Here is a 26,510-nt window from a genome sequence, read left to right as displayed (position 1 = left end):
CATCAGCCAGGTTTGTTAAAGTTAACACGACTCAAATTTGTATAAACCTGTAACTTGCTGTCATGATTTATAGGTCTATGAAAGCCATATATTTACCACAAGAGAATACAATAACTAAAGGTATGCATCTGTTGCAGCACTGAGCGTTACAGCATAGCAACGGCTGATGCCTTGGGCTCTTCTGGACAAGACGACACATGAAGCTACGCATTAGGCGATCACAGACTACTTTCTTAAGTCAAACTTATAGCTACCAAGATTTTTTCATGGTCTGTTTGCTTACTTAGATGCTGGCAGCCTAGCAACAATGAAAGAAACCTAAAAGGGATGCACAAGAACCAAGTTTTCACACCAGAAAAACAACTCTGCAAAATATGTAAAAACTTATTTACTGCAGTTCATACTGAAGTTTGTTCAGCCACTCCTTCTAAAATGTCTCACTTTTAAAAACATCTCCATTTTTACAGGTTTGTTTCCTTTCTGGCATATACACAAAGAAGCTGGCCCAGGTAAAAACAAAAGAATAAAAATCCTAAAACCTACTCTGTGAGCTGTACAAATTCAGACATGCATATGAGATTCACTAGGGTTATGAGAGGGGTATTTCTTTTTCTGAAATTCATTTTTTCAAATACAGTCATCCATATTCCTCTTGGTCACATTATGAAAAGACAGGAGTCACTGAAAAAGCCAATCATGCTAGGAAAAGTTGAAGGCAGCAGGAAAAAAGGAAAACCCAACAAGAGATGGATTGACTCTATAAAGGAAGCCACAGCCCTCAGTTTGCAAGACCTGAGCAAGGCTGTTAAAGATAGGACCTTTTGGAGGACATTGATTCATAGGGTCGCCATGAGTCGGAAGCAACTTGACGGCACTTACACACACTCATTCTTATTTTATTTTATTTTAAATGAGGGGTTTCTCTTTCGTTTCTCGTTGGAAGAGAAATCAATGCACCCTTTTGTAATTTGAGCTTTTGAAGTTGTTTTATGTTGCAAACAACAGAGTGGTTGGTACTCTAGCAGGTAGGAAGGTTTGGGAAGACATTAACTACCTCTGAGCATCTACAGAGTTAAATTCTGAAATTTTGCAGACTTTCCTATCCTGCCCCTCCCTCTATTCAAATTTCTTTCTAATAAAAAAAGAATTTATTAGAAACTGACTCCAAATTCCTAAAAAAGTGGAAAAGAAAAGGATTTCTGGATAACTAACAAATTTTCTCTTAACTACCCTAAGATTCCTTTTCTCAGCACTGGATGACTCACAGTAAAACAGGAGAACCAACCTCTCTGAAAAGCACTCAGTTTGAGATTGGAGGGGGGATAAGAAAATGGAATCTAGGATATTTGATTTGTTCGAGGTTTGTGCTTTCAAATGTGGTTCGTGCATATATGATTAATATAAGATTAATGAATTTCTCATCAAGATTCATAACGAATCCCCTTGCCCATGCAAACAGCTGCATGTGGATTCAGAGTAGTAATTTAAAATGCAAAATAAAGAAAATAATTCCAATACAATATGACAAGATTAAAAAAACAAACAGAGAGACTCAACTCCACATTCGTAACTCCCCGTCCACAACACAGTTGTATTTTTAGAGCATATGCTCTCTGTACACAAGCTGCATTACATTTTTAAATGGCACTTCTTTTCTCACTGGGGCTTGGGAGGAATCAATTCCTTCAGAGATGGAACTGGTGTCCCCATGGGCCACATCCATGGAAGCCCTTACAGAGGTGGGGCAAAGGTGGCTTCAGGTAAGAGTATACTAGCTTTGGTTTATGAACTTGTTTACAGGTTGTTTTTCGCTCTTCATCCTATCACTCAGTGACTGTCAGCATTTCATAACCATCTCAAAAAGTGATTTGTAGGCTGGTGTTGAAATCAATTTCTCCAGGCAAGCACACACCTTGTTGGCACATTTAAGATCATATAATAATACCCATAACCACAGTGACTAACAACTTCAAATCCTTGAGGTCCTAATCTGTAGCGCTTAAAGTTAATCAGCATCTTCTTTGGAACTCGTACATGAAGAAACTTTAAAAAAGCAAAAGGGTAGAAATCTGGCCTCCCCATCAGAACTAACCATCACAATCTCTTGTACCCCTCAGACCAAGAAGGATGACACTGAAAAGAAATCTTTCTCCTCTGCCAAGTTTCCTTGTCAATTCAGAAATGATCCTCTTTAAGCATACGGAAAGCTGTTGAAATGTTCAAGTTTTATTAAATACATCAACCCTTTATTCTCGTCACAAAAACCAACACATCTTTTAGGTAAGTACTGCTTGCTTAATTGCATACATTTTCTTTTCATCCATTCTACACTGAGGTAGCCACATATATTCAGTGTCAGAATGCTTTGGTCCGGTTTACACGTGACCTTTGTAGCATGGTTGCTACCACAAAACCACTTACCTGTGGTCCGTTTTTACACGACACCAACATTGAAAAATTTAACACTGTAATTAATGGGACTGAATTTAAATACAGCATGTATGATCTACAACAATCTAGATGATCATTATTGTTGTGAAGCATACTAACCTCCCTTTTTAAAAGACCAGCAGCCTGAGTGCCCCAGAAAACTGAACTAGTTCAGTGAGGCATAGAAAGAAAGGAGATCATCCCCACTTAAGAGAATCTGACGTAATTTCTTTATACAGTTTAGTTTTACTTGTGCCCTGTTAAGTGCTCTTACCTTGTCTTGATTAGCTTTATTCCTGTAACACAAATTTGCAATCAAACGAATCAGGTGTGATTTGAAACCCGTTGCTGGGTGAGAGATTTCCTCCTGCCCTGTTGCAAAATGAGCTGCAGTGAAAACGTTGGTCGTCTGCTTTCCAGAAAGATGGGCAAGCTGCATTGTACCTGGACAACAGAGAAAAGGCATGCCTTGGGTCAAGCATTTGGACTGCCTATTACAGCAATAAATTAGTTTCATTTTGCAGGTGCTAGTTCTATTCAGTAAGGAAGTTCAGTAAGTATCACTGCAATGGGAAAGGGCCCTCTGGGACAGTCTGTTTTGGTAGGTTTTTCTAATTCAAGAAAGAAAGCAGGAGGGTGGCCTATGGAGGAACAGCAGCAGTCTCAGGGCCAGAGGTGGTAGAAAGTGGGGTTTTCATTTTTCAACAAAAAACCTAAATTGAAACAGAAGTGTGTCGTTCTAAACAAACACTGGTTCAAGTTCAAAAATTCAAATAATTCGAAAGCTATGTTATATTCGGTAACCAGTGACTGATAACATTGTGACTAGCTAGATTCCTCTCGAACCCCAGGTGTGATCCAGAGGTCCCATTTCTCCTTCTCTCACGAAAGACATTCCTCACAGATTGCACAGGTGTGTTGCAGCCACACAAGACGAATCACTGAATCATAGAGTTGGAATGGGCCATACAGGCCATTTAGTCCAACACCCTGCTCCACGCAGGATCAACCTAAAGCATCTCTGACAAGTGTTCGTCCAGCCGCTGCTTGAAGACAGCCAATGAGAGGGACCTCACCACCTCCCTAGGTAGCCGATTCCACTACTCTTACTGTAAAAAAAAAAAATTCCCAATGTCTAGCTGGTACCTTTCTGCTCGCAATTTATACCCATTATTGTGAGTCCTATCCCGTGCTGCCATAGGAACATCTCCCTGTTCTCCTCTAAGTGATAATCTTTCAAATACTTTAAAAAAGAGCAATCATGTCTCCCTTCAACCACCTCTTCTCCATACTGAACATTTCCAAGTCCCTCAACCTCTCGTCATAGGGCTTGGTCTCCTGGCCCCTGATCACCTTCATCGATCTGCACCTGTTCCATTCTGTCCACATCCTTTTTAAAGAGAGGCCTCCAGAACTGCACACAGTACTCCAGGTAAAATTATGGGTTGCCTTCATGGATGGGATACTAATAATTGCATTATTATTGTGTAATCTGCTGGCCCTGCCTTAGAGATAGAAATGGTCCCATATTCAGCGTGAGAGCCAGCGTGGTGCAATGTTTAAGAGCTGTGGTTTGGAGCGGTGGACTCTGATCTGGAGAACCAGGTTCAATTCCTCACTCCTGCACAAGAGGAGTGAATGCTAATCTGGTGAACCAGGTTGGTTTCCCCACTCCTCCACATGAAGCCAGCTGAGTGACCTTGGGCTAGTCACAGTTCTCCTAAGCTCTCTCAGACCCACCTACCTCACAGGGTGTCTGTTGTGGGGAGGGGACGGGAAGGCGATTATAAGCCATTTTGATTCTGCCTTAAGTGGTAGAGAAGGTCAGCATATAAAAACAAATTCTTCTTCTTCTTTCATTTCATCTTTAGCAATGGGTGTGGGGGAGTGTTACCAAAGACCACCTTCCTACCTAGATGTGCACTGTCTGATTCCATCCTGGCTAAATTTCCATATTGTACATCAGAGGTTCCCAAACTGGGCTCCAAGGAGCACTAGTGCTCCGTGAAGAGAATGGAAAGAAAAATACTACTGTCATTCAGTTAGTATATAGGTACTAGGTGAAAATTAGTGCTCTGTCTTGAATTTCTCTCCTAAAGAGTACTCCATGACTCAAAAAGTTTGGAAACCTCTGTTGTACATAATGTACATATTGAAATCACAAACCATGGTGGAGTTCCAAATTTTCCTTTAAATTGCCCTGACTAGATCACCGGACTCAGCTAAAGGAAAGGGGGAAACGACTGGAGCACAGGGGTACCTCTGGCCTCCTCCTCAGGAGAGGAGTAATGTTAGTAGGATTGATATCTAGGGGGAAATCCTTTGAATCATTCACGGAAGACTATATTAAACAAAATATCCCATCATATGACTGAGTTGCCTGTTAACGAAGTTGCAAAATACAACATAAGTTACGGCACAGAAATGAATTTCCAGTTGCAGCAGAACTCGCCTTAAGTTTCAGAATTGATTGTAAGCATTATCATGTGTGCATCATTAGCTACTGTGACATAAACCACTTCTGGATTCCAACTTCATACTGTCCATCACTTTGATAAAAATTATTCTTGGCATTGGTAATGTTTAAAAACAGATGTATTTTATGCAATAACACCCTCATCAGAAGGCAAAGAACATGGAGCAGAGGGAAGGAACGGCAAAAAAAAAAAAAAACACCCAAATGCATGAGAGAAAAGAGAGATCTTAACCAAGCATTGATGCCTCAGTGCCAGGCAACTGGATGAGAGAATTCCGTAGTTGGGGCACCGCAACTAAAAAGGCCCTGTGCCTTGTGTCAACACATCATTCTTCAGAAAGATGAACAGCATAATTCCTATGACGCTCCCTGAGTTCCCTGAGTTCTAAACTGCTTAGGATTTTAGCGTAATAACCAGCACTTTGACCATGGGCCAGTCACAGAAATGTGTCTGGCTCGGAAATATGACTGGCCCAAGGTCACCCAAGCAGGCTTCATGTGGAGGAGTGGGGAATCAAACCCATTTTTCCAGATTAGAGTCTGCCACTCTTAACCCTACACCACGCTGGTTCTCATTAAATTAATCATATGATGCTGAAAACAAATCCTTTACATCTATTGCCAGTTCATCCTTTGTCTTTGAAAAGCTCTTACAAATAAACAATGTATCATACTAGCTTACACTGCCATTCACAATATAATCAAAAAACATATTTAGAGATATTGTCGAAGGCTTTCACGGTCAGAGTTCATTGGTTCTTGTGGGTTATCCGGGCTGTGTGACCGTGGTCTTGGTATTTTCTTTCCTGACGTTTCGCCAGCAGCTGTGGCAGGCATCTTCAGAGGAGTAACACTGAGAGACACTGTCCTTCAGTGTTACTCCTCTGAAGATGCCTGCCACAGCTGCTGGCGAAACGTCAGGAAAGAAAATACCAAGACCACGGTCACACAGCCCGGATAACCTACAAGAACCATATTTAGAGAATTTATCTTCATACAAAGAAATTCTCTTTTAAAGGTAGTTTGGGGGCCCCCAAACATTTCTCAAACTATTTTAAGACTGCTTTACCAATGGATTTTACCTGCTGCAGAGTTGTAAAATGAAAGCATGAACAACATTCTGTGTAAAAACTGTTCAAATGTATATTTTGGCTTGTAAACACTGTGGGGGAGGGGAGATCTGGCAGCATATATGGGGGTACAGATTTTCACCCTGTAATGCTTACACAAGGTCTTTAAATCTGGGGTATGGCAGGGCATCCTAGGCCCAATCCTCAGTATCACCAGTTAAAAGGATCAAGTGGCAGGAGATGTCACCTCTTACTCGAGATCCTGGAGAGCTACTACTATTCAGAATAGACAGTATTGATCTTAACAGACCAATGGGTCTCATGCAGTATAAGGAAGTTTTGTATATGTACAGGACCCAGGCTATTTAGAACGCTATACAAAATGCTCAGTTATCTCAAATTTTGCCTGCAAGCTAATGGCTTAGAAAATTGGGTAGGATCTGAATGGACTTGTCTGAGATTTGCCTGAACAAAATCTCACAGGCCTACTAAGACAAAGCAGACTTGCTGATGTTGGGGCCGGGGGAGAAATATGTCTTGTTTTATTGTTACTTGAATCAAGTTTAATAAATGGCAGGCCCGTATTATAAAATAAAATGAATAAAATTTGAACTCTTCCTGAAAGGGAACAACAGAACTGTCACAAACTATCTTGTATTTATAGCCTGTTTTTCTCACCAAAATTAAAGATGGATTATACAGTGGAATGGCCTTCGATTGCAAACAATACACTTCATCGTATTATATTGTATCGTAAGATCTATGTTTTTCAAGCAAAATACAAAGCAATTCTATCATTCAATTATCCAATTTTTGGAAGTGTGGATTTCCTACTTACTGACAGCTGTCTCAAGCAAACCAGGACAAGCTTGCAGACGATCCAGTTGCCCCTCATTGGATGTCATTTCACAAAGAACATCAAGAAGCCGAAGTGTAACCAGGGCTTCCTAGAGGAAACAGGTTATTACAAGTTTGAAATTAAGAACACTGACAGCGCTGGATCCACTCCCGTGCCTAAGTTCAGAAAAGAGGTTGGGTAACCCCCTCTCAGTGAAGAGCCCCGTGGTGCAGAGTGGTACACTGCAGTACTGCAGTCCAAACTCTGCTCACGACCTGAGTTCGATCCTGACGGAAGTTGATTTCAGGTAGCCAGCTCAAGGTCGACTCAGCCTTCCATCCTTCCGAGGTCGGTCAAATGAGGACCCAGCTTGCTGGGGGTAAAGGGAAGACGACTAGGGAAGGCAACGGCAAACCACTCCATGAACAAAGTCTGCCTAGGAAACGTCGGGATGTGACGTCACCCCATGGGTCAGGAATGACCCGGTGCTTGCACAGGGTACCTTTACAACCCCCTCTCAAGAACTTGGGTTCTTTTGGAGAATTTTTTAGATCTTGGGCTCCAAATGACATAGCCAGAAAGGCCATGGGGCCCAATGCCTCCATCCCACTTGCCCTCTCAAGCCCTGAACTCTGTCCCACTGCCCCCTTCTCACAGGAGGCCTCTCCTCCTCCCTCCCAAGTATCTCTGAGGGCTGCAATGGCAGGAACTCAGTTGTCATGGAACCCAAGAAATGCCTGGATCTTCATAATGGATTACAGGGCCTATGGAAGCTGCAGGTGCCCAGGGCTGCTTACACACCTGGTTTAAAATAGTTATGGTGCTGGACCAAGCAGCTAGGTTCAATGGTGGTGGGGGTGGGGAGGAGACTTGTAGGTTTGCTGATACAAGCCCCCATTCAAATTTTTGTGCCATCACTAAGCATAAAGGGCTTTTCCCCCTCCCAACAAACACAAAATGCTAATGAAAAGTCCAGGTTTCGAAACTTCCATTTAAAAATCTGCCTCCTCATTAATGATGGCTGGAGCTGCATCTTACCTGCATTTATGCAGCAGGAGCTCTGAGAAGTGCAGCATAAAGTACAGGTTGAGTATCCCTTAGCCGGTCATCTGATATCCGGACTGACCTGAAAACCAGACGTTTTTAACCGGCATGCAGGCATTACTCACAGGCCCTTAGCAGCATGCCAATTTGCTTTCTGATGGTTCAGTGTACACAAAATTATTAAAGATATTGTTTAAAATTACATTCAGGCTATGAGTATAAAGTGTATATAAAACACTTTATACAAAAATATGCAAATATTCCAAAATACGGAAAGATCCTAAATACACTTCTGGTCCCAAGCTGTCCGGATAAGGGATACTCAACCTGTACCAGGCACAGAACAGAATTTTCACAAGGGCAGCTTTCACTTTCAAGCCCGCAAATGACCTTGGATGACCTTTGAGCAGAATTTATTTTTAAAGCACACACAGCCCTGATCAGACCCTTCCCAGGTACTGAATTTTTACAGCACAGGTCTTGCAATACATCCACAGGTGTTGGCAAAAATCCTATCCAAGACAGAATAATAAACTGAAAATTAAAAAAACATAACAAAACTAAAGAAAATTGCTAGCCCAGTTATTTATCATATAATGTTTTGCTCTGTTTCAAATAATCCAGAGATAAAAACACCATTTCCAACACCCAACCTGTTAACCACAGACTTATTATAAGATTCTGTGGTGAGACAACCTACCTATGATAGTTTACATTAAACTTCAATAATTATTCATTTGGGATTATAAACAGTATTTTTGGTTAGGCAAAAGATTCATATTTGCATATTATTTATTCAACTGGGTAACTATTTCTTGGCATTGTCTATCTCCAGGCAGATTGATATGTGCCAACTACAAGTCACCATCTGAAAAAAAGAGATTTGCAAAAAAAAAAAAAATCTGAAATGCAACCAAGTCTGAACTGACATCACTCTCCACAAAGAGTATGTCATGCCCTTCCTAAACCAGTTAAGAATTGCTCTTGGGACCAAAAAGCCAACGCACCAACCAGTGAAGCTTTAGTACCTGGACATTGGTCCCCACAATTCCAAGGCTGCCCCCATTTGCAGCCTGAAGAGGTACAAATTAAGCAGTAAAGTCATCATGTGATCTGCTGCTTATGTAGATTAGCCTCCAGTGTTTAGGAAGAACTGTATCCACTACTTCAGCACAATGACCAAACATGACTTTGTTGGCAATGCTACACAACTGTCACAGGAACGCACAGTGCTGCAAGCATGTCTACAGAACACCAGCCCAAAGGTTTGGGCACTTTCCTCTCACTTAGACCAATGGGATAATGCACCAAGTTCCTTTACCCAGTGGGGATCCTTATTCATTTCAGGGCTGAAAGAGCAGAGACACAAGCACATTTTTAAAAAAATGATTTTCTGTCATTCTACCCTTTAAAATTCTACCGTTTAAAGCAGTGGTTCTCAACCTGGGGCCATATGGCCCCCCGCGGGCCCCCAGGATATTCCAAGGGGGCCACAGTTGAAAATTGCATAATTGGGGGGCCACGGCACGAGGCTAGGGAGCCACAGAGGGAAGTGAGAAGAAAACAGAAATGGCCAAGAAAATAAAACAGAAAAGAAAAGAAGAAGAAGAGTTGGCTTTTATATGCCGACTTTCTCTGCCACTTAAGGGGGAATCAAACCGGCTCACAATCACCTTCCCTTCCCCTGCCCACAACAGACACCCTGTGAGGTAGGTGAGGCTGAGAGAGCGTAACTTGCCCGAGGTCACCCAGTTGGCTTCGTGTGTAGGAGTAGGGAAACAAATCCAGTTCACCAGATTAGCCTCTGCCACTCATGTGGAGGAGTGGGGAATTAAACCCAGTTCTCCAGATCAGACTCCACCGCTCCAAACCACGGTTCTTAACCACTACACCATGCTGGCTCTTCTCTGAAAATAGAGAAGTGAAGAAAATAGAAAACAGTGGTAGAGGCTTTGTTCTCCCTTGTATGTGAACATTGTTGTTGATTAGCGTGTTGTATTCTCTTTTTGTGGGGTATTTTTTGTAAATTTCAGTTTCCCAATAACAAATGCATGTGTGCATTTTGTGTGGCTGTTTATGCTTCTTTGTTCCTTGGCTATTTACAAACAAGATATTTAAATAGCTACCTTTCTACCGGTAGGACAAGGGGGCCACAGGAAGGAAGCAAGGTCGGAAGGGGGCCACGGTCAGAAAAAGGTTGAGAACCACTGCTCTAAAGCATGGGTTCTCAACAAGGGGGGAATTCCCCCCCCCGGGGGGGAATTTTAGGGTTCCAGGGGGGGAATTGGGACCACTATTCAGCAAAGTGTGATGTCCTGTAGATTATGTACAATCTGTAAAATTGTAGTTTGTTTTTTTGAGTTAGACTATCTTAGGAAGAGGGGAATTATATTCTGAACAATGGCGAAAGGGGAGCAAAAAAGGTTGAGAACAACTGCTGAAGGCACTCAGGACAGATTGAAGGTTATGCATAGAACCGATCTATCCATTGAGATGAATGGGAAACTTACATGCATGAGAGCTAGGCATGTAAATGGAATGTTAGGGGTCTAGATCAATAAATGGTTCATCAAGGCTCCAACATCAGATTCTAGCGCTCAAAAATCTTACCTCATCTTCAATATTTTCTGCAGAAGCCAATCTGAGTACAGACTGACATTTCTCCTGGAAGCAACTTGCAAGAAATGTGTCAATTTCCTGGCAAACAGCTGAATTCTTGTGGCTTATTTCTGACAATACCATGTCTAACAACATAGTCCTGGAATGGGGAAAAAAGCATTACTTATTTACAGTGATGGAGGTCAGGATAACAGTGGACTGCATGAACAGAAAAACCAAAATCCGTAAAACCAGTTCAACTTTTTAAACCATTTGAAGCCAACTTCGATGCCCCGTTGTGGCAGAAATATTAAATGTACATTTTAAAAAAGAATTTATATACACAAATCCATTCAAGAACTCTTGTACTGAAAAACCGTGTTTGAATATCGTAAAATAAATAACTGTATTAAAGCCATCAGGCCTCAGCAAGGGAGCAAGTGTAGCTCTCCAGCTATGAAACCTAAGAGTTTCCAAACTAGTGTATCTCCGTGTAAATGCAATATCCACAGCAGCTTCACATGTTCAATAGGGGAGCAGTCGGCATATGTGGATATAAGATTGGAACAGTAAAATAATCTGACCTTTACCTTTCTACACACAGACCCACCTTTAACCTCAACTTGTAGCATGGAGACACCTTTTCATTTTTTAGGCAAAATTGTTATATTTTCTCACCCCTTCTTGAACACATGAAGCTGCCTTATACTGAATCAGACCCTTGGTCCATAAAAATCAGTATCGTCTACTCCAGGGGTGTCCAAACTTTTTTCAAAGAAAGCCAGATTTGATGAAGCGAACATGCGTGAGGGCCGACCATTTTGCTTGACATTCTTAATTAAATTAATTAAATGCAAATTAACTACTTTATGCAAGGTTTATTACAAACGGCATACTTATTATGCCCATAACCACACACTGCACCACAAAAACCATGGCTACATTCCTTCCTTTCCCCAAAACCCCTTTAAGCTCACCGGACGCCCCCCCCCCAACTTCTAAATCTCCAACCTTCCTTCTGTAGGGAGGGAGCAGGAACTCTTCCTCCCCACCCCTAGCTCATGTGCCTCTCTGGGACTGTCGACTCTCTCCCTTCAACCATGCTGGGGGTATTCTGTCCTCCCCTCATCTGAGCCAGGAAATAAACTGATTTTCATTCTCATGGAGTCCAAGATTCAAACACTCTGACATCTCCCGTGCAGGGAGGAATGTGGAGTTTTTCTCCCCATGAGAGCCAGCGTGGTGTAGTGGTTAAGAGCGGTGGAGTCTGATCTGGAGAACCGGGTCTGATTCCCCCACTCCTCCACATGAGCGGTGGAGGCTAATCTGGTGAGCTGGGTTTGTTTCTCCCGTTCCTACACACGAAGCCAGCTGGGTGACCTTGGGCTAGTCACAGCTCTCTTAGCCTTACCTACCACACAGGGTATCTGTTGTGGGGAGGGGAAGGGGAAGGCGATTGTAAGCCACCCTTAAATGGTAGAGAAAGTGGGCATATAAAAACCAACCCTTCTCTTCTTCTTTCCTTCTGACCTCTTTGCTCTCTGCTCGGGGCTTTGACCTCCGGAATGAACACGGGTGTCCTCTGTAGACTCGGCCCTGTCTGAACGTGCCTCGTTTCCAAACACGATACATGCCAGGAGTCATTTATTTCCCCCAACCCATCCCTTCTTTCGAAGCAGCCACTTGCCTTGGAGAGAACCTGCTGGGGGGGGGGGGGGGGTTCTGATTCCAAACACTTCCTGCCCCCAAATCCAGCCCCCTCTCCCCCTGCCTTTCCTTGACTCATAATCCCCCCACTCAAGACCCATCCAGTCTCTCCCCTCCTCCACCCACCCTGCAAATCTGGATCCCTCGGGAGGCCTCCGCAATGCAGGGAAGGGGCTGCATCTCCCCTCCACCCCAGCCTTCTGCAGAGAGGAAGGAGGAAAAAGGAGAGCCAGACGGAGCAGCCCCCCACTCCCAGGCTTTTCGGTGTTTGTGTGTGTGTGTGGGGGGGTGTCTTTCCTCTCCCGGATTGGGGCCAGCCTCTGACCTCCCTTGCATTTCCCTTTCCCCGCCACCTTTCCCACCCTCGAGTCCCCCCCCAACCCATCCTCAGGATCCCCCTTGACCCACTCGGGAGGAGCTGCTGCTGCTTTTCCATGTGTCAGAACAACAAAGGCCCCGTCCCCACGCGCGGGCTCTGGGTAAGAAGGAAGTGGCCTCTCTAGGGTTTCAGACTCGCTGGCCTTCATTCCGGGGGGGTGGGGCTGAGACAGCCAATCAAGGCGACCCTCCACCCAAGCGTTGCCCCTTTGGTCGGGGATGCAAAGCACAGGCGCAGCCCCCACGCGCCCCCTTTTCTCTCTCTGCAAAACAGGCTGGGGGGCCGTATTAAACCGGCCCAGGGGCCACATTTGGCCCCCGGGCCGGACTTTGGACATGACTGGTCTACTCAGACTGGCAGCGGCTCTCCAGGGTCTCAGGCGGAGGTCTTTCACATCACCTACTTGCCTAGTCCCTTTAACTGGAGATGCCGGGGATTGAACCTGGGACCTTCTGCGTGCCAAGCAGATGCTCTGTCACTGAGCCACAGCCCCTCCCCTTCCTTTTGCTAAAAGATAATTACAGTGTCAGCATTCTTCTACATGAACCGCAACAGGAAGTTATTCTTTGAAGTTGTTCAATGTGCTTAAAATCTTTAATAGCATGCCTTTTAAATACTATTTACTGTGCTTTTTCATGTGTGCATTTTTGGGACAGAGGAAAAACTGGCATAGTGTCCAAACACGGTGGTCAAACTGAAGCTGAATCTTGGTAAGAGACAGATGATGCTGGCTGGAAGGGACCACTACTTTAACTGTTCATCCTACCATCGATGGTGTGCGGCTTCTGCTTAAAGACTTTGTTAAGAATTCTGGAGCCTTGCTGGACCCTGGTCTCCTGTTGGAGAAGCAGGTGTCCATCACAGAGAAAAATGCTTTTTACCAGCTACATCCAGTTAGAAGCTGGCTCTCTATTTGCAGATTTTGCTCTGACCATGTTGGTCCATGCTTCAGCAACCCTGAGACTAGATTACTGTAATATGCACTGCATAGGGCTACCCTTGAAGATGGTACAGAAGCTGCAACCAGTAGAAAATAGCCGCAGAATTATCGGGAGGGTAGCTGCTGAGACCACATCAGTACCAATACCAAAACCCTTAATGGCATAAAAACTAAAATTAAACAATAAAAATATATTACATGTAGATCAAATTATGTCACAATCGTAAACAATATTCATCCCTGAGTTTTGTCGTGTAGTACTTTTATGACGTTCTGAAAGAATTTAGCCACTTTCTCAATTATGATAGGATAGTGATTATTCAAGAAAAAAGGCACCTTTACAGAATCAAATAATCTAGTCTTGTTTACCAAGATGGGTGTTAAAAACGTTGATTGAATTTCATCATAGTAGGAGCAACAGAAGAGCATATGTGAAATAGTTTCAACACAGCTCTTCCCACAATTCCTTGCTGAGAAGGGTAAATGTCAAAATCTCCCGTACAAAATTAAAGATGGCAAGACATAAAATCTCGCAAGGGAGAATGCTCTGCATTGCTGCAGAACTTGCAGGAGGGAGAAATTAGAGGATGGTTGGCCTCCTTCCAGGGAGACCCCCAAGTTAAGAGGAGAGCAGGTTTTATTTGCTGGACTATTGAGATTTTGGTGTTCAATCTCCAAAAATCTGTTCTATCATTTGGAATGCCTCTGCGGCTGAGAGCATAAAGAACAAGTTGGGAGACAGACCAGCTGATCTAATTTTCTCGTCAATATAAACTAAACAATTAGAGGATTTGTAATCTTCAAGCATTTGGTAGGTAAGACTAGTAGGGTCGGAATTATAATGCAACCATCATTCCTATTTTGAGGGGGCTTCACTGGCTGCCAATTAATTTCTGGACCCAATTCAAATTTCAATTTTTTCAAATTTCAATTACCTTTATTGGCATAGTACAATCTGCAGTATATAAAAGGATAAAAGTTAGAGTAAAATAAAATTAATATAAATCATTCCTTAATGTTGTGATTCTACTTTCGACTAGATTCCCATTGGTTGACTACTATCGCCAGAAATTCTGCCACGTTTTCTGTTATCTCAGGATCCTTATCAGCTAATAGTTTGTAAAGTATTTTCATATTATTTGAGGAGAAGTTCAAAACTATAGGTTTTATGAGGTTTCCTCTTGGGGAATCATAAAGATGCAAGTCCAAAAGAATATGAGACAGGGAGTCAGGACATCCTGCACCACATCTGCAGACTCTTTCAGTGTAAGGTGTTTTCAGGAATCTGCCACGGAGGATCGCTGAAGGCAATGAATTAGTCCTAGCTTGCATAAAGACTTTCCTGAGTTTAGGATTGTCAAGACGGTCCAGGTAGTTTAAATGGAAATTAGGTGGAAGTCCAAAGTATTGAAGTGAGCAAACTGGCGGCGTTAAAGGAAATTTGCGCTGGAACTCCTGATCGGCTAGTCTTTGTTTTATTAGACTTAGGATATTACTCTCACTGGACAGAAGCAGGGAGTCCAGGTCGATGCCTGTCTGGGCAATTTTCTTTTTTATCTTGATTGTCCATTCAGAACGGTCAGTCCAGTAGGGATCTTCTAGTAGGTATTTTAACAGGGTTGATTCCCGGACCCAATTCGAGGTGTTGGTCTTAACCTTAGCAGTCCTTTATGACCTCGGGCCCACATATTTGAATGGTTGCCTCTCCTGGGCGGCAGCTTTGTTCTTCCCAGTAACGTCTACTGTCAGACTCCCCTTGTCTAAGGCATACCCATAAATAGTCTGGGATTGAGCCTTTTCATGTGTCGTTTCTTTTTAATGTTTTATTCAATTGTTTTATATTATTTTTACATTGCTGTTCCCTGCCTTGGGTCAAGGGAGAAAAGTAGCCATATATCTATTTTAGATAATAAATACATTTGGCTGCTCTATACCTCTGGAACAGCCTCCCCAATGAGGTCAAGATGGCCCCTGCTTTTCTGGCTTGGCTGCAAAACAGCTATTCCTGAGAACTTTTGGGGAAGATTGAGCAAAGGGGAAGGATGCTGCTGGTGGGGGCAGAAGGTGTTTTTAGATTGGCTTTTAACATTTTTATATCTGTTGTTCTAATGTTTATTTTATCAAATTGGATTTATACTGGATTTATTCAGGGCAGGAAGCCAAGCCTGAAAAACCTCCAGACAAAGACAACATTCAACAATAGCCATACAGATTAGTTTTGGATTACACACATTAACAGATCACTTCAGGATACAATGGTTCCATATCAACATACCATACCCTCATTAGCACATTATCTTGATACTTACAGGACAATACTTTTGCAGGACAATACTCAGCTCAAACCCAACCCCTTTCTGACTATATATTACTCTTCCTACACCCTTGACACTGAGAGACACTGTCCTTCAGTGTTACTACTCTGAAGATGCCTGCCACAGTTGCTGGCGAAACGTCAGGAAAGAAAATTCCAAGACCACGGTTACACAGCCCGGATAACCTACAAGAACCAATGAACTCTGACCGTGAAAGCCTTCGACAATAATGTAATGGATGTTATAAAAAAATTAAAAGTCTGGCCAACTATTAATTTGCCACTGTGAAGTTTAAAACAAGACAATTTAAGTATGGATTCCTTATTAGTGTTCAGTTGGATTGCTTCGTTAAAAAAAACTGATGTTCTTTTTTTTTTTTTACAATTGTATTTTAAACTAGCAAGCTTTTGTACTCTGCACTTCTAGTATAGCATTCCAATGCTCCCGATAAAAATGAAGTAAGGTTCTTCTGTAATTATTTTGGCTCTTACAAACCTCTCTTAACAGAGAACACTCAGGGCCTTCTCAGCATTTCCTGCCACCTCAATAACTGTAATTCAGATATGAGGTTTGACATTTAAATGGTAAATTTGCATTTCATGTACGTATTTATTTTCCCAAACATGTTAAACTATGAGAAGGAGAGGTGTTCCTTTCTGTAAATAATCAGGGACACAAATAGAACACACTGTGCAAAACAACATCCCAAGGTAATAGACAAGAAAACCTTATATCTAACCTCTAAAATTCTATTGGTAGATTTCAAAAGTTAAAGGGGACAAACACCAGTAATACAGGCCTTAAACCTCCTCCTGGTCATTCCTGTTCTCAGGACACTAGAAAATATACCAAGGTATAGCTTTTCAAATGGTTCTGGCCTAGGGTTGCTAACCTCCAGGTGGTGGCAGGAGATCTCCTGCTATTACAACTGATCTCCAGCAGATAGAGATCAGTTCCCCTGGAGAAAATGGCCACTTAGGCAATTGGACTCTATGGCATTGAAGTCCCTCCCCAAACCCCACCCTCCCCAGGCTCTGCCCCAGAAACTTCCTGCCAGTGGCAAAGAGGGACCTGGCAACCCTATTCTGGCATGTGCTATCCAATTTCACTGTATTATGTCCAGGTAACATACAAACAGCAATTCTTTGGAACAATTAACCATGCATCATCAAAATCTGGATGAGCCTTTGGCCTCGGGGCATGTTTTGAAAGCAATATGTTGATGATAGCTACCCCTAAAAGGCAATTAGTTAGATAACCGCCAATCCTTTAATGATGGAAACCACTACAATTTCATTTACAAAAAAAGCTTGCAAGATGCAGCTTACGACATCTTTTTGCTCTTCCACCCCATGACTTAATCACTGTAAGGATGCCGCCCTTGAGGTGAAAGGTATCCCTTTACTGCCTCAGAATGAGACGAGTCTCCAATGATCTAGTTTCCAAAGCTGTGTTTTGGGTCAACTGATCTTCATGCATGCAATTTACTGGCACGATGCCCATTTTTTATCTTGATCACTGCTCACAGAAACAGTCTACCGAGTGTACAGTTTCAAAAGTAAAAACCCTGTCACATGCCTTCAGAACATTCCTGAACACAGTATTCTGGTCTGCTAGTACTTTTCATGGTGTATACTTTAAAAAAAAAGTTGGAACAGTAAGATCTTCTACCAACATAACACGTACTGATGGTTTGTCTGTTTGCATAACATCTTAATTTCAAGACAATTTAGAATTGGATTTCCACTCGATGTGAAAATTGTTGGGGTGAGCAACTCAGCATGCCTGGACACTGTGAGGGGCTGTGGCTCAGTGGTAGAACATCTGCTTGGCATGCAGAAGGTCCCAGGTTCAATCCAAGGCATCTCCAGTTAAAGGGACTAGGCAGGTAGGTGATGTGAAAGACCTCTGCCTGAGACCCTGGAGAGCCGCTGCTGGTCTGAGAAGACTGACTTTGATTGACCAAGGGTCTGATTCAGTAGAAGGCAGCTTCATGTGTTCATTGGGGGGGGGGAGCTAGATCACTCTGTGCATAAGTGTTTTCTCCTTGAATGGGATTTTCCTCTCTTGGTCTTAACCTGGGAGCTGCCCTCTGACCCCACCTCTCTTTCTATGTCCATTGTTCCACCCACTCTCCACATGGCTTTTCATGGAGTCACACGTATCTACAGGTCTCTCCTGTAGAAACAATGCCTCATACTCCCATACACATGATGGCGGATCAGCTGGCCACTTGTGACAGGGAAACATACTCTTCCTTTTGACTGCAACCTGAGTGTGAACAGAATCTACTTGAATAACAGCCCAATCCTGAAGGGGGGGTAGCTACGAAGCGCCCGGGGACAGCGCAGCCATGCTGCCTCCTGTGCGGCTTGCAGGGGCGCAAGGGATAAAAGAAAATACAATTCCTCCCAAGCCCCGTGAAACTCTCCATAGAGTTTGGGCTACACCAGCTATTTTGCAGGTGCAAGTAGCTGCCTGCAAAAAGGGGCATCTGCCCCCAGGAACGCCACCATCGATGCCAGAAGTGCTGGTGCCCGAGGCTCGCGCTGATGAGCAGCTCCCCAGAGCCAGTGCTCCCCTGCGCCAGTGTCCATGCCACTTAGTCATCGCAAGTGGCACTTCTACCAGCGTAGAGGTCACACCGGCTCCTGAACAGCTATAACCCTCCCCTTTCAGGATTACACGGTAAATGTAAGTTTTACTTTTTGCAACATACATACTTCTTGAGAGATTAATTTACTGCACTCAATATTGTGATTCCACGACTGGGCAAAGTCTGCTATATTAACAAAATATCCTAATAAAAACATGGTTTTTAATTAGTGTGCAAACCATGGCTAAGTGCTAATCTTCACTGAAGACACCATAGTTTGGTTCCCTCTCCCATTCAGCCTCACTGCTGTCTCCCTATATGCAACCTGCACAAGGAAAAATGTGGCTCTGCAAGCCATACCATGGTTTCACTGGAGGCTTAGTATCTTAGAGCCAGGGTGGTGTAGTGGTTAAGAGCGGTGGTTTGGAGCAGTGGACTCTAATCTGAAGAATCATGTTTTATTCCCCACTCTTCCACATGAGCAGCGGATGCTAATCTGGTGGACCAGGTTGGTTTCCCCACTCCTACACATGAAGCCAGCTGGGTGACCTTGGGCTAGACACAGCTCTCTTAGAGCTCTCTCAGACCCACCTACCTCACAGGGTGTCTGTTGTGGGGAGAGGAAGGGAAGGTGATTGTAAGCTGGACTGATTCTTCCTTAAGTGGTAGAGAAAGTCGGCATATAAAAACCAACTCTTCTTCCTCATCTTAATCAAGACTAGAGCAACAAACCATGGTTAGCACTAGCCATGACTAAATGCTATGGCTTTGATGGGGCAGATTAGCTGGAAACACAGTGACACTAACAAAATCCTTATGTTGTTGTACCTAGCCCACTCCTTCTTTTTCAAGATTAGTATCCTTGCTCCTTGCTCCACAATACATTTCTTGTTGTTGTTGTTTTCTTTTTAAAAAGACCCAGTAGCATAAGAAGTGCTCACTTTGCTGCACTTCTAGAGAGAAGCCTAAGTACATTTGGTGCAGACTGGCTTTGCTAGACTTTTCCCCCTCTCCTAGCAACTGAACGATAGTACATGTTGAACCACACAATGCCACAGGGTGCGGCGCACTGATGAAATCGAGGCACAAGCATGAAACCTTGCCTTCATTTTGTCTCTCTCTCACTCTGCCTTTCTTTACAGAGGAAGGGCGCCAACCTGGATTCTGCAACTCCTATCTAAATCCCTGCCAGTTGCGGCTAAATTGTAATGTTAACCAACCAATTTAAAACCATTACTGACATAGAAACATGCATTTAGAGATTCTGTGCCAACTATGAAACCACACAGTTTTTTTCGAATCATGCGAACAGGATACTCTATATGGAATGCTAAATGCTAAAACCCACATTGGTTTTTCGGGTTACCTTTCTTGATTGCTCAGTGTGGCATACATAGCTTTGACCAACTCTGGGCACTTCAGTAAATGGTTGGTAACAATCAGGAACCTGAAAGAAGGGGAAGGGAAACAAAGACAAACTGCTGTTGGTATGAAAAAACTGCACAGTTATTCTGCACTGGAGTTCATATTTATACTGGGACTTTACAATAACCGGCTGCCGAACTAAATGATGTTTGTTCCAATACCTTCTAAGAGAGATAAATCTTACAAACTGGAATTTCAAAAGGGAGAGTGTGACGTTCACTAATTAGTAAGGGATCAAACCAACCTACATTTAGTTACTGGATAAGATTAAATAGCACATCTCTCTTTTTTTAACCATTTGATTTGTTTAGGCAACCTTTACCCTAAAATAAACTATAAAGAAAAGTAGAAATGTATAATCCATATCATTTGACTCACCAGAAGACAAGAGGTTAATTCATCTGTCATACTGAGATGCCTTACAGTGCATTCCTAAGGAAAGTTACTCCAGTCTAAGCCCATTGAAATGAATGGGGATAGACTGGAGTAACTCTCCTTAGGAATGCACTGTTAATGTATCAAACTTACAATTTCAAACAATGCTTAACTTACTGATGGTCACAGAAAGAGGACAGGACACATCCTAGAGAGTTAACAGAATTTAGAAAAACATATATATTTTAAATCCTGTGAATTAGTCCACAGACTTTGCAAGGTAACTACAAAAATAACAAAGATCTCCAACCTGTGGCTTTCTACACACAATCCCACACGAATTCCAAATTTCAGTCTTCTGCAGATTTCCGGGAAGGGGGGGATGCTTCAAATTTCTAGGGGCAATCCTATGGAATTTTAGGTTTTCTAAAGTGTTCTGAATGTTAAGTTAGATGGAAACAGCAGGCAACGGCAGTCCAACATACAGGATTAACCAAAGTTTTATTTCCCCCTGCTCTAACTTAATCAAAAACCCTACTTAAGCAAGATTTCCCCCCTTTTTTACAGGTACTGGCATTTATTTTTTGGTTCACTTTGGCTAGCAGAACTGCTGTTGTACTAGCAGAAGTGAATGCTTTTACTGGTGGCAGAGTGTTCAGCATAAAAACCGGGGACTTCTGCTTGTACAAGTGCAGGACTCCCATTGTTGGCAATTAAATAATCATTTGTTTAAACTGCATCAACAATCTGGAGTTAGATTGAGAATTCACTGCAAATATGGAGATTCACCTGCATGAAATGCAGTAGGATTGCCAGATGAGCTGCGCTGCCACTGAGCAAGAAAAGTGCTCAACTGGACTCTACACATATCATTGGATACACACAATTGGTCGTTTATGCATAGGTACTTTCACTCACGTTCGCCCCCGGTCTGACTTGGTTGTTCCTTGGAGTTCTGCATGAGTTCTCCGTCCATTACAGAGGACCTCGCTGCTAACCCTCACAACTCCTGGAACTTCCCATTCCTCTGTTAACCTGATTATTCTTGTTCCCCTGAGCTCATCCCAGGTGAAATCCTTGTGCATAATGCAAAGTGCAGGACATGAAAGCTTGCTTTCTCTCACAGCCAATTACAAAGTAGCATGTAAAGAGATGGGGATTCAAATGCTTCCTGCTTTCTCTGAGCTCTTTCTGAGCAGAAGAAAGGCTTTTTAAAACCGAGGCTTGGATTTCTCCCCCTTCTTTCAATTGCTCCATTTTTTATTCTTAAAATGCTTTTTCATACTGCCATTGGGTTTGGGGTGGGGGTGTTTCTCTCACCGTAATCTCTACAAAGTAAACCAATTACAAAGGAGCATTTAGAGGGATGGGGACTTGATTTGGGCTTGGAGACTGCTGGTGCATAGATTATTAATGGGAAAGTGTGGGTCCAGCGAGCAATGAACCTCAGGTAAAACTTCCATGCATAAACAACCAATTAAATCTGGTAGAAGAGAAAGAGGGTCAACAAACAGATGGGACCAGTGTCAAGTTTCACATGACAAATCAAGGTGGGAGCCAAAGAAACTGCTTACTGGGTATCAAGACATCAGCATGCAGTAAGTTCATCTGCCCTGCCCTGGAACAGGGGAAGGGAAGCTCATGATGACATCACATCATGCTGCAAGTGTTCTTAGATTTTAGAAGACAGAGGGGAGAGTTTGGCCTATTTTGAGAGGCATCCTTGGGAAGCCAGGTCACTTGGTGCTCACATAAGGACAATTAAATTGCAGTCCCACCCACAAAGTCAATATACTACCAGCACTTAGTGTGAGTGACCAAGGAGCAGGGAGGGTCATTAGAGATGTTAAGTAGCTGCTATTACAGTGTGACTGAAGTATCATTTTTCCAGTGGGCAAATGCTCTGAAATCCTCAGCTGCACTTGGAGCCTGCCGCAGAAGGAATAATTCCAACTTTCTAAGAACTGAATACAAATTTGCTCTTTGCAAAGGACAAGGTTCCATATAAAGGACTGTGGATAAATACACTGTGAGAACACACTATAATTGACATATTACGTCAAGACAGGAAAGGTGTTGTAGCTCCCTTGTTAACACTTTTCCTAAGCATCATACTTTATACCCACGTTTAGGTTCACAAGGTAGGAGGACTGAGTGTTACTAGACAAAGTGCAGAAGAAGACCTCTAAAGTTTGATAAGTTATAGAAGAACTCTCATATCTATGTTTCTTTCCACCAGAGGAAAAACCATCAGAGAATCACAATTTTTCATTCCCCAACACAAATGCCAAGTACCCTGTCTCCTTCTGAAAACTGAGATTGTGAGTAATGGCACAACCTCATCTATTCCAATTAGTGCCAAATATTAGGGTTGCCAGCTCCAGACTGGGAAATACCTGGAGATTTTTGGGGCAGAGCCTGAAGAGGGCGGGGTTTGGGGAGAGGAGGGACTTCAATGCCATGGAGTCCAATTGCCAAAGCGGCCATTTTCTCCAGGTGAACTGATCTCTATCGGCAGGAGATCAGTTGTAATAGCGGGAGATCTCCTGATAGTACCTGGAGGTTAGTAGACACTAGAAAAAAGAGACACCACTGTACTGATACTGAATAATTAGGAAATTAGTACAGGAGCGACACAACAATGCAGTTACAAAGTGCAAAAAAGTTCTATTTAGAAAAACTACAAGTGGTAAGTAACATCATTACAGAAACAAATTATACAACATGATCCTATGTCTACAAAGTCCAATAGTCACTGATGCATGTATCTTGAAGATAAAAAAGCAGAAGTAACATTGCTTTTAGAGATGACACGGGGATATGGCCGTTTCAAATTTCTTCAATTCAATTCTTCATCAGTCCCCAAACGTCAAGATAACTTGATTCAAGTAATTTTTGACTGCAGTTAATGATATAAGATAGTCACCACATTCCACTTAGGATACAGCCAGTGCAGCAGTCCCCAAACACTGGCTGTATCCCCCGTGTCATCTCTAAAAGCAATGTTATTTCTGCTTTTTTATCTTCAAGATACATACATCAATGACTATTGGACTTTGTAGACATAGGATTATGTTGTATAATTTGTTTCTGTAATGATGTTACTTACCACTTGTAGTTTTTCTAAATAGTACCTGGAGGTTGGCAACCCTACCGAATATTTATTCTGTTTGGTTTTTAATGTTAATTACTATTGGCATTTAGTTCCTTTTAAGAAGAGCAGCTTCCAGGTTAGAAAAGGCACTGTCTGTCTGCCTGTATTCCACATACTGGAACTCATAAAGATAACACCGTATTTTCACACATTTCAATGCAGAAATCTGTAGCGGGTTCCCTGAGTACAACTGGCAAAAATGCTTCTCACACAAACAGTTTTTATTGAGAGAGGAAAAAATTCTCATTCTGGCAAAAGTCATGATTTTTTAAAAAAAGTATGCAGCATTCCAAAACTATTCTTTATGACAGTAAAACACAGCCAACTGGGAGTAGGAACAAAACCTACCCTATTATCAGAAACACTCTCAACCCAGATCTCAAACAGGGTCGCACAGATTCAGTCCTGTAACAACACTGATTCAATCCTGTAAACTTTCAACAATAGGAGGTAAAAATGAATTTACAGCTACAGGCGCCAGAACAACCTAGTTTATCAAAATGGGGTAGGGAGTTGAGTTGTCCCTTTTTTCAAAATTTATTCTGACTTTAAAAGTTAAAGAGACTAACGCTACAGTCCTAAACAGAGCAGCAAGTCTTACATAAGAATTGTAAGATGGGGGGGAAAGGATTTATAAAGATTAAAATTAAACATTAGCTTACAAAAATTTATGAAGACTAACAGTGCTTATAAAAAGCCTACATTTCATTCTATGCGTTCCTTAACTGCATAACCTCAATGATTTTGGACTGCTCTGTTAGCTTCCAAAGTCAATAAAACATTTCCTTCTAGACTGTGCATCAGAACACCACTTTTGGAAGCTATTAGGATAACTGCTGCTGGTAGCAAACAGCAAATTAAACTCTGATGGTTTTTAATTGTCCATATATTCTCTAATAGGACATGAACTGGTTCAGGAAAAAGTTCTATTTTGGTGATTAATCGTAAAACATTTTCTCCAAGAAGTATTTTATCATGGAGCACCAAACATATATATATATATATTGTCGAAGGTTTTCACGGTCAGTGTTCATTGGCTCTTGTAGGTTATCCGGGCTGTGTAACTGTGGTCTTGGTATTTTCTTTCCTGACGTTTCGCCTGGAGCTGTGGCAGGCATCTTCAGAGGAGTAACACTGAAGGTTGAGAGTGTTTCTGATAATAGGGTAGGTTTTGTTCCTACAAGAACCAATATATATATATATATATATATATATATATATATATATATATATATATATATATATATGTTTGGCGCTCCATTATATTTTTTAAAAATATTGCCAGCATTTGTTCTGTCTATTATGATAAATCTTAGATTGGATAGTACCAACAACACCTGATTTCATAATGCTTTTTCTATTCATTTAAAATATTTATACCCCACAGTCTCCCCAGAAGCAGCAATTTAAGGTTAATACAAGGGAATGCTACAGGCCCGTCGTTAAAAATCTGATATCAGACAGCAGAAGTTGGCTGATTATTATTATTATTCATTTTCAATTAACATACAAAGACACGAATAAATAAAACTGTTATCAAGGTTCATAGAAGGCAAATGAAAGTCTTGTATCACACTTTCACCTTCCAGGATACAATAAACAATAACCAACATTTTGTAAATAGATCAACCTCTTGGAAACGGCTTCTTTTAGCTCTCTGATGATGTGATAATTAAAAAAAATGCTATGGACCAGATTTTATTGAGGAAAAACTGAGGCCACACCAATGGGCAGGAAAAGATGAAGGAGAGCTAGGTGCAAGAGAGTTTAATTGTTCAAGATGGGATCTGAGCAATCTCTATAGAAGGTCCCCTGATGAAGCAAATTGCAAAACACGTAGGGATCTAGAAGTGCTCTCATTCGTCTTTTCCAGATTTTATTAAGCCATTTGTTTATGGGTGGACATGCTGTTTTCATCCCGTTTGCTGCCAAAACCAGCTCTGCTGCCATAAACAAACTTAAAATCAATCCCAAATATCTACAAAACCCTTTCGACAGCACACCAAAAGTTACCTAACATGCCATGCACAAATTGCAGCACAGACTTCCAAAACATGCAAATCTTGGGATATGACCAAAAAATATGGACTATGTCTGCACATCTTTCCCAGAGGCATCTTCACTTGAAATTCTTAAGACCCCAGCAAGTGTTCTTGCAAAACATTTTGAAAAGATAAATAAATACATACCCCCATTCTGATTCCGGATACCTTCTACAGGCTTGCAGAACTGCAAGAGCAATGTTCAAATTGTTTTCATCTTGTAGCTCTCTCGTCCTCTCAGGGTTAAGGCAAGTGAAAAGAATCATACAGGAATATTCAACAATTTTCTCATCTTGATGTTTTAAGCAATCCCTTTAAAAAATTAAGTTTGGTTTAGAGTTTTGCTTTAGTGGCTGATTTGAAGCGCTTGATGTGTTTCACAACAAAACAAACTTACGAAGCATTCCTTCTCTTCTCATTTGCTCTCACTTCAGAAATTTCCTCAATTAACCCATCAATTTGTACATTATAAAAATAAAGCAATATTTTGTGATAGGTAAAAGGTAAAGGTAGTCTCCTGTGCAAGCACTGGGTCATTACTGACCCATAGGGTAATGTCACATCACAACATTTACTAGGCAGACTATGCTTACAGGGTAGTTTGCCATTGCCTTTCCCAGTTGATTACACTTTACCCCCAGCAAACTGGATACTCGTTTTACTAACCTCGGAAGGATGGAAGGCTGAGTCAACCTTGAGCTGGCTACCTGAAACCAACTTCCATTGGGATCGAACTCAGGTCGTGAGCAGAGTTTGGACTGCGGTACTGCATCTTACCACTCTGCGCCATGGGGCTCTGTTGTTGTTTTTTGTGATAATGGGTCCAAATATTTATATGAAACGAATTATGGCCATCCACCTCTCTTATGCAGGGATTTGGACTAGAGGACCTTGAGGACCCTTCCAGCTCTATATTTCTTTTTATTTAAAATATTTATCTCCCACTTTTGACCCAATCTGTGAGACTCAAAGATCATTTATGCATGGTCGCTTTAACCTCCTTTATTCCCCGTTTCAGCCAGGATCAAAGTAACCCAGGTTGGGGGAAACTGTATGCATTGGATGGAATGATCAGGGACGAAACTGTGTGCTAATGGAGGCATGAATACAGAAAAGCAGTC

At 42.1% G+C, this 26,510-nt stretch overlaps 1 protein-coding gene across 1 annotated transcript in view; it reads right to left on the bottom strand.

Annotated features, from left to right (window-relative positions):
• ATXN10 (ataxin 10) overlaps nt 1–26,510 on the bottom strand; it is a 92,545-nt gene that overhangs the window by 34,085 nt on the left and 31,950 nt on the right. The window contains exons 5-9 of the mRNA XM_056862722.1: nt 25,537–25,701; nt 19,760–19,840; nt 10,469–10,616; nt 6,815–6,923; nt 2,705–2,874 (exon numbers count right to left, since the gene is read on the bottom strand). Coding sequence (XP_056718700.1) covers nt 2,705–2,874; nt 6,815–6,923; nt 10,469–10,616; nt 19,760–19,840; nt 25,537–25,701 — 673 coding nt within the window. The remainder of the gene's footprint in view (nt 1–2,704; nt 2,875–6,814; nt 6,924–10,468; nt 10,617–19,759; nt 19,841–25,536; nt 25,702–26,510) is intronic.

Source organism: Euleptes europaea, chromosome 17 (assembly GCF_029931775.1).
Source record: "Euleptes europaea isolate rEulEur1 chromosome 17, rEulEur1.hap1, whole genome shotgun sequence".
NCBI classification, from domain to species: Eukaryota; Metazoa; Chordata; class Lepidosauria; order Squamata; family Sphaerodactylidae; genus Euleptes; species Euleptes europaea.
The sequence above is the reverse complement of the archived record's forward strand: the minus strand, read 5'-3'. Positions and strand labels throughout refer to the sequence as shown.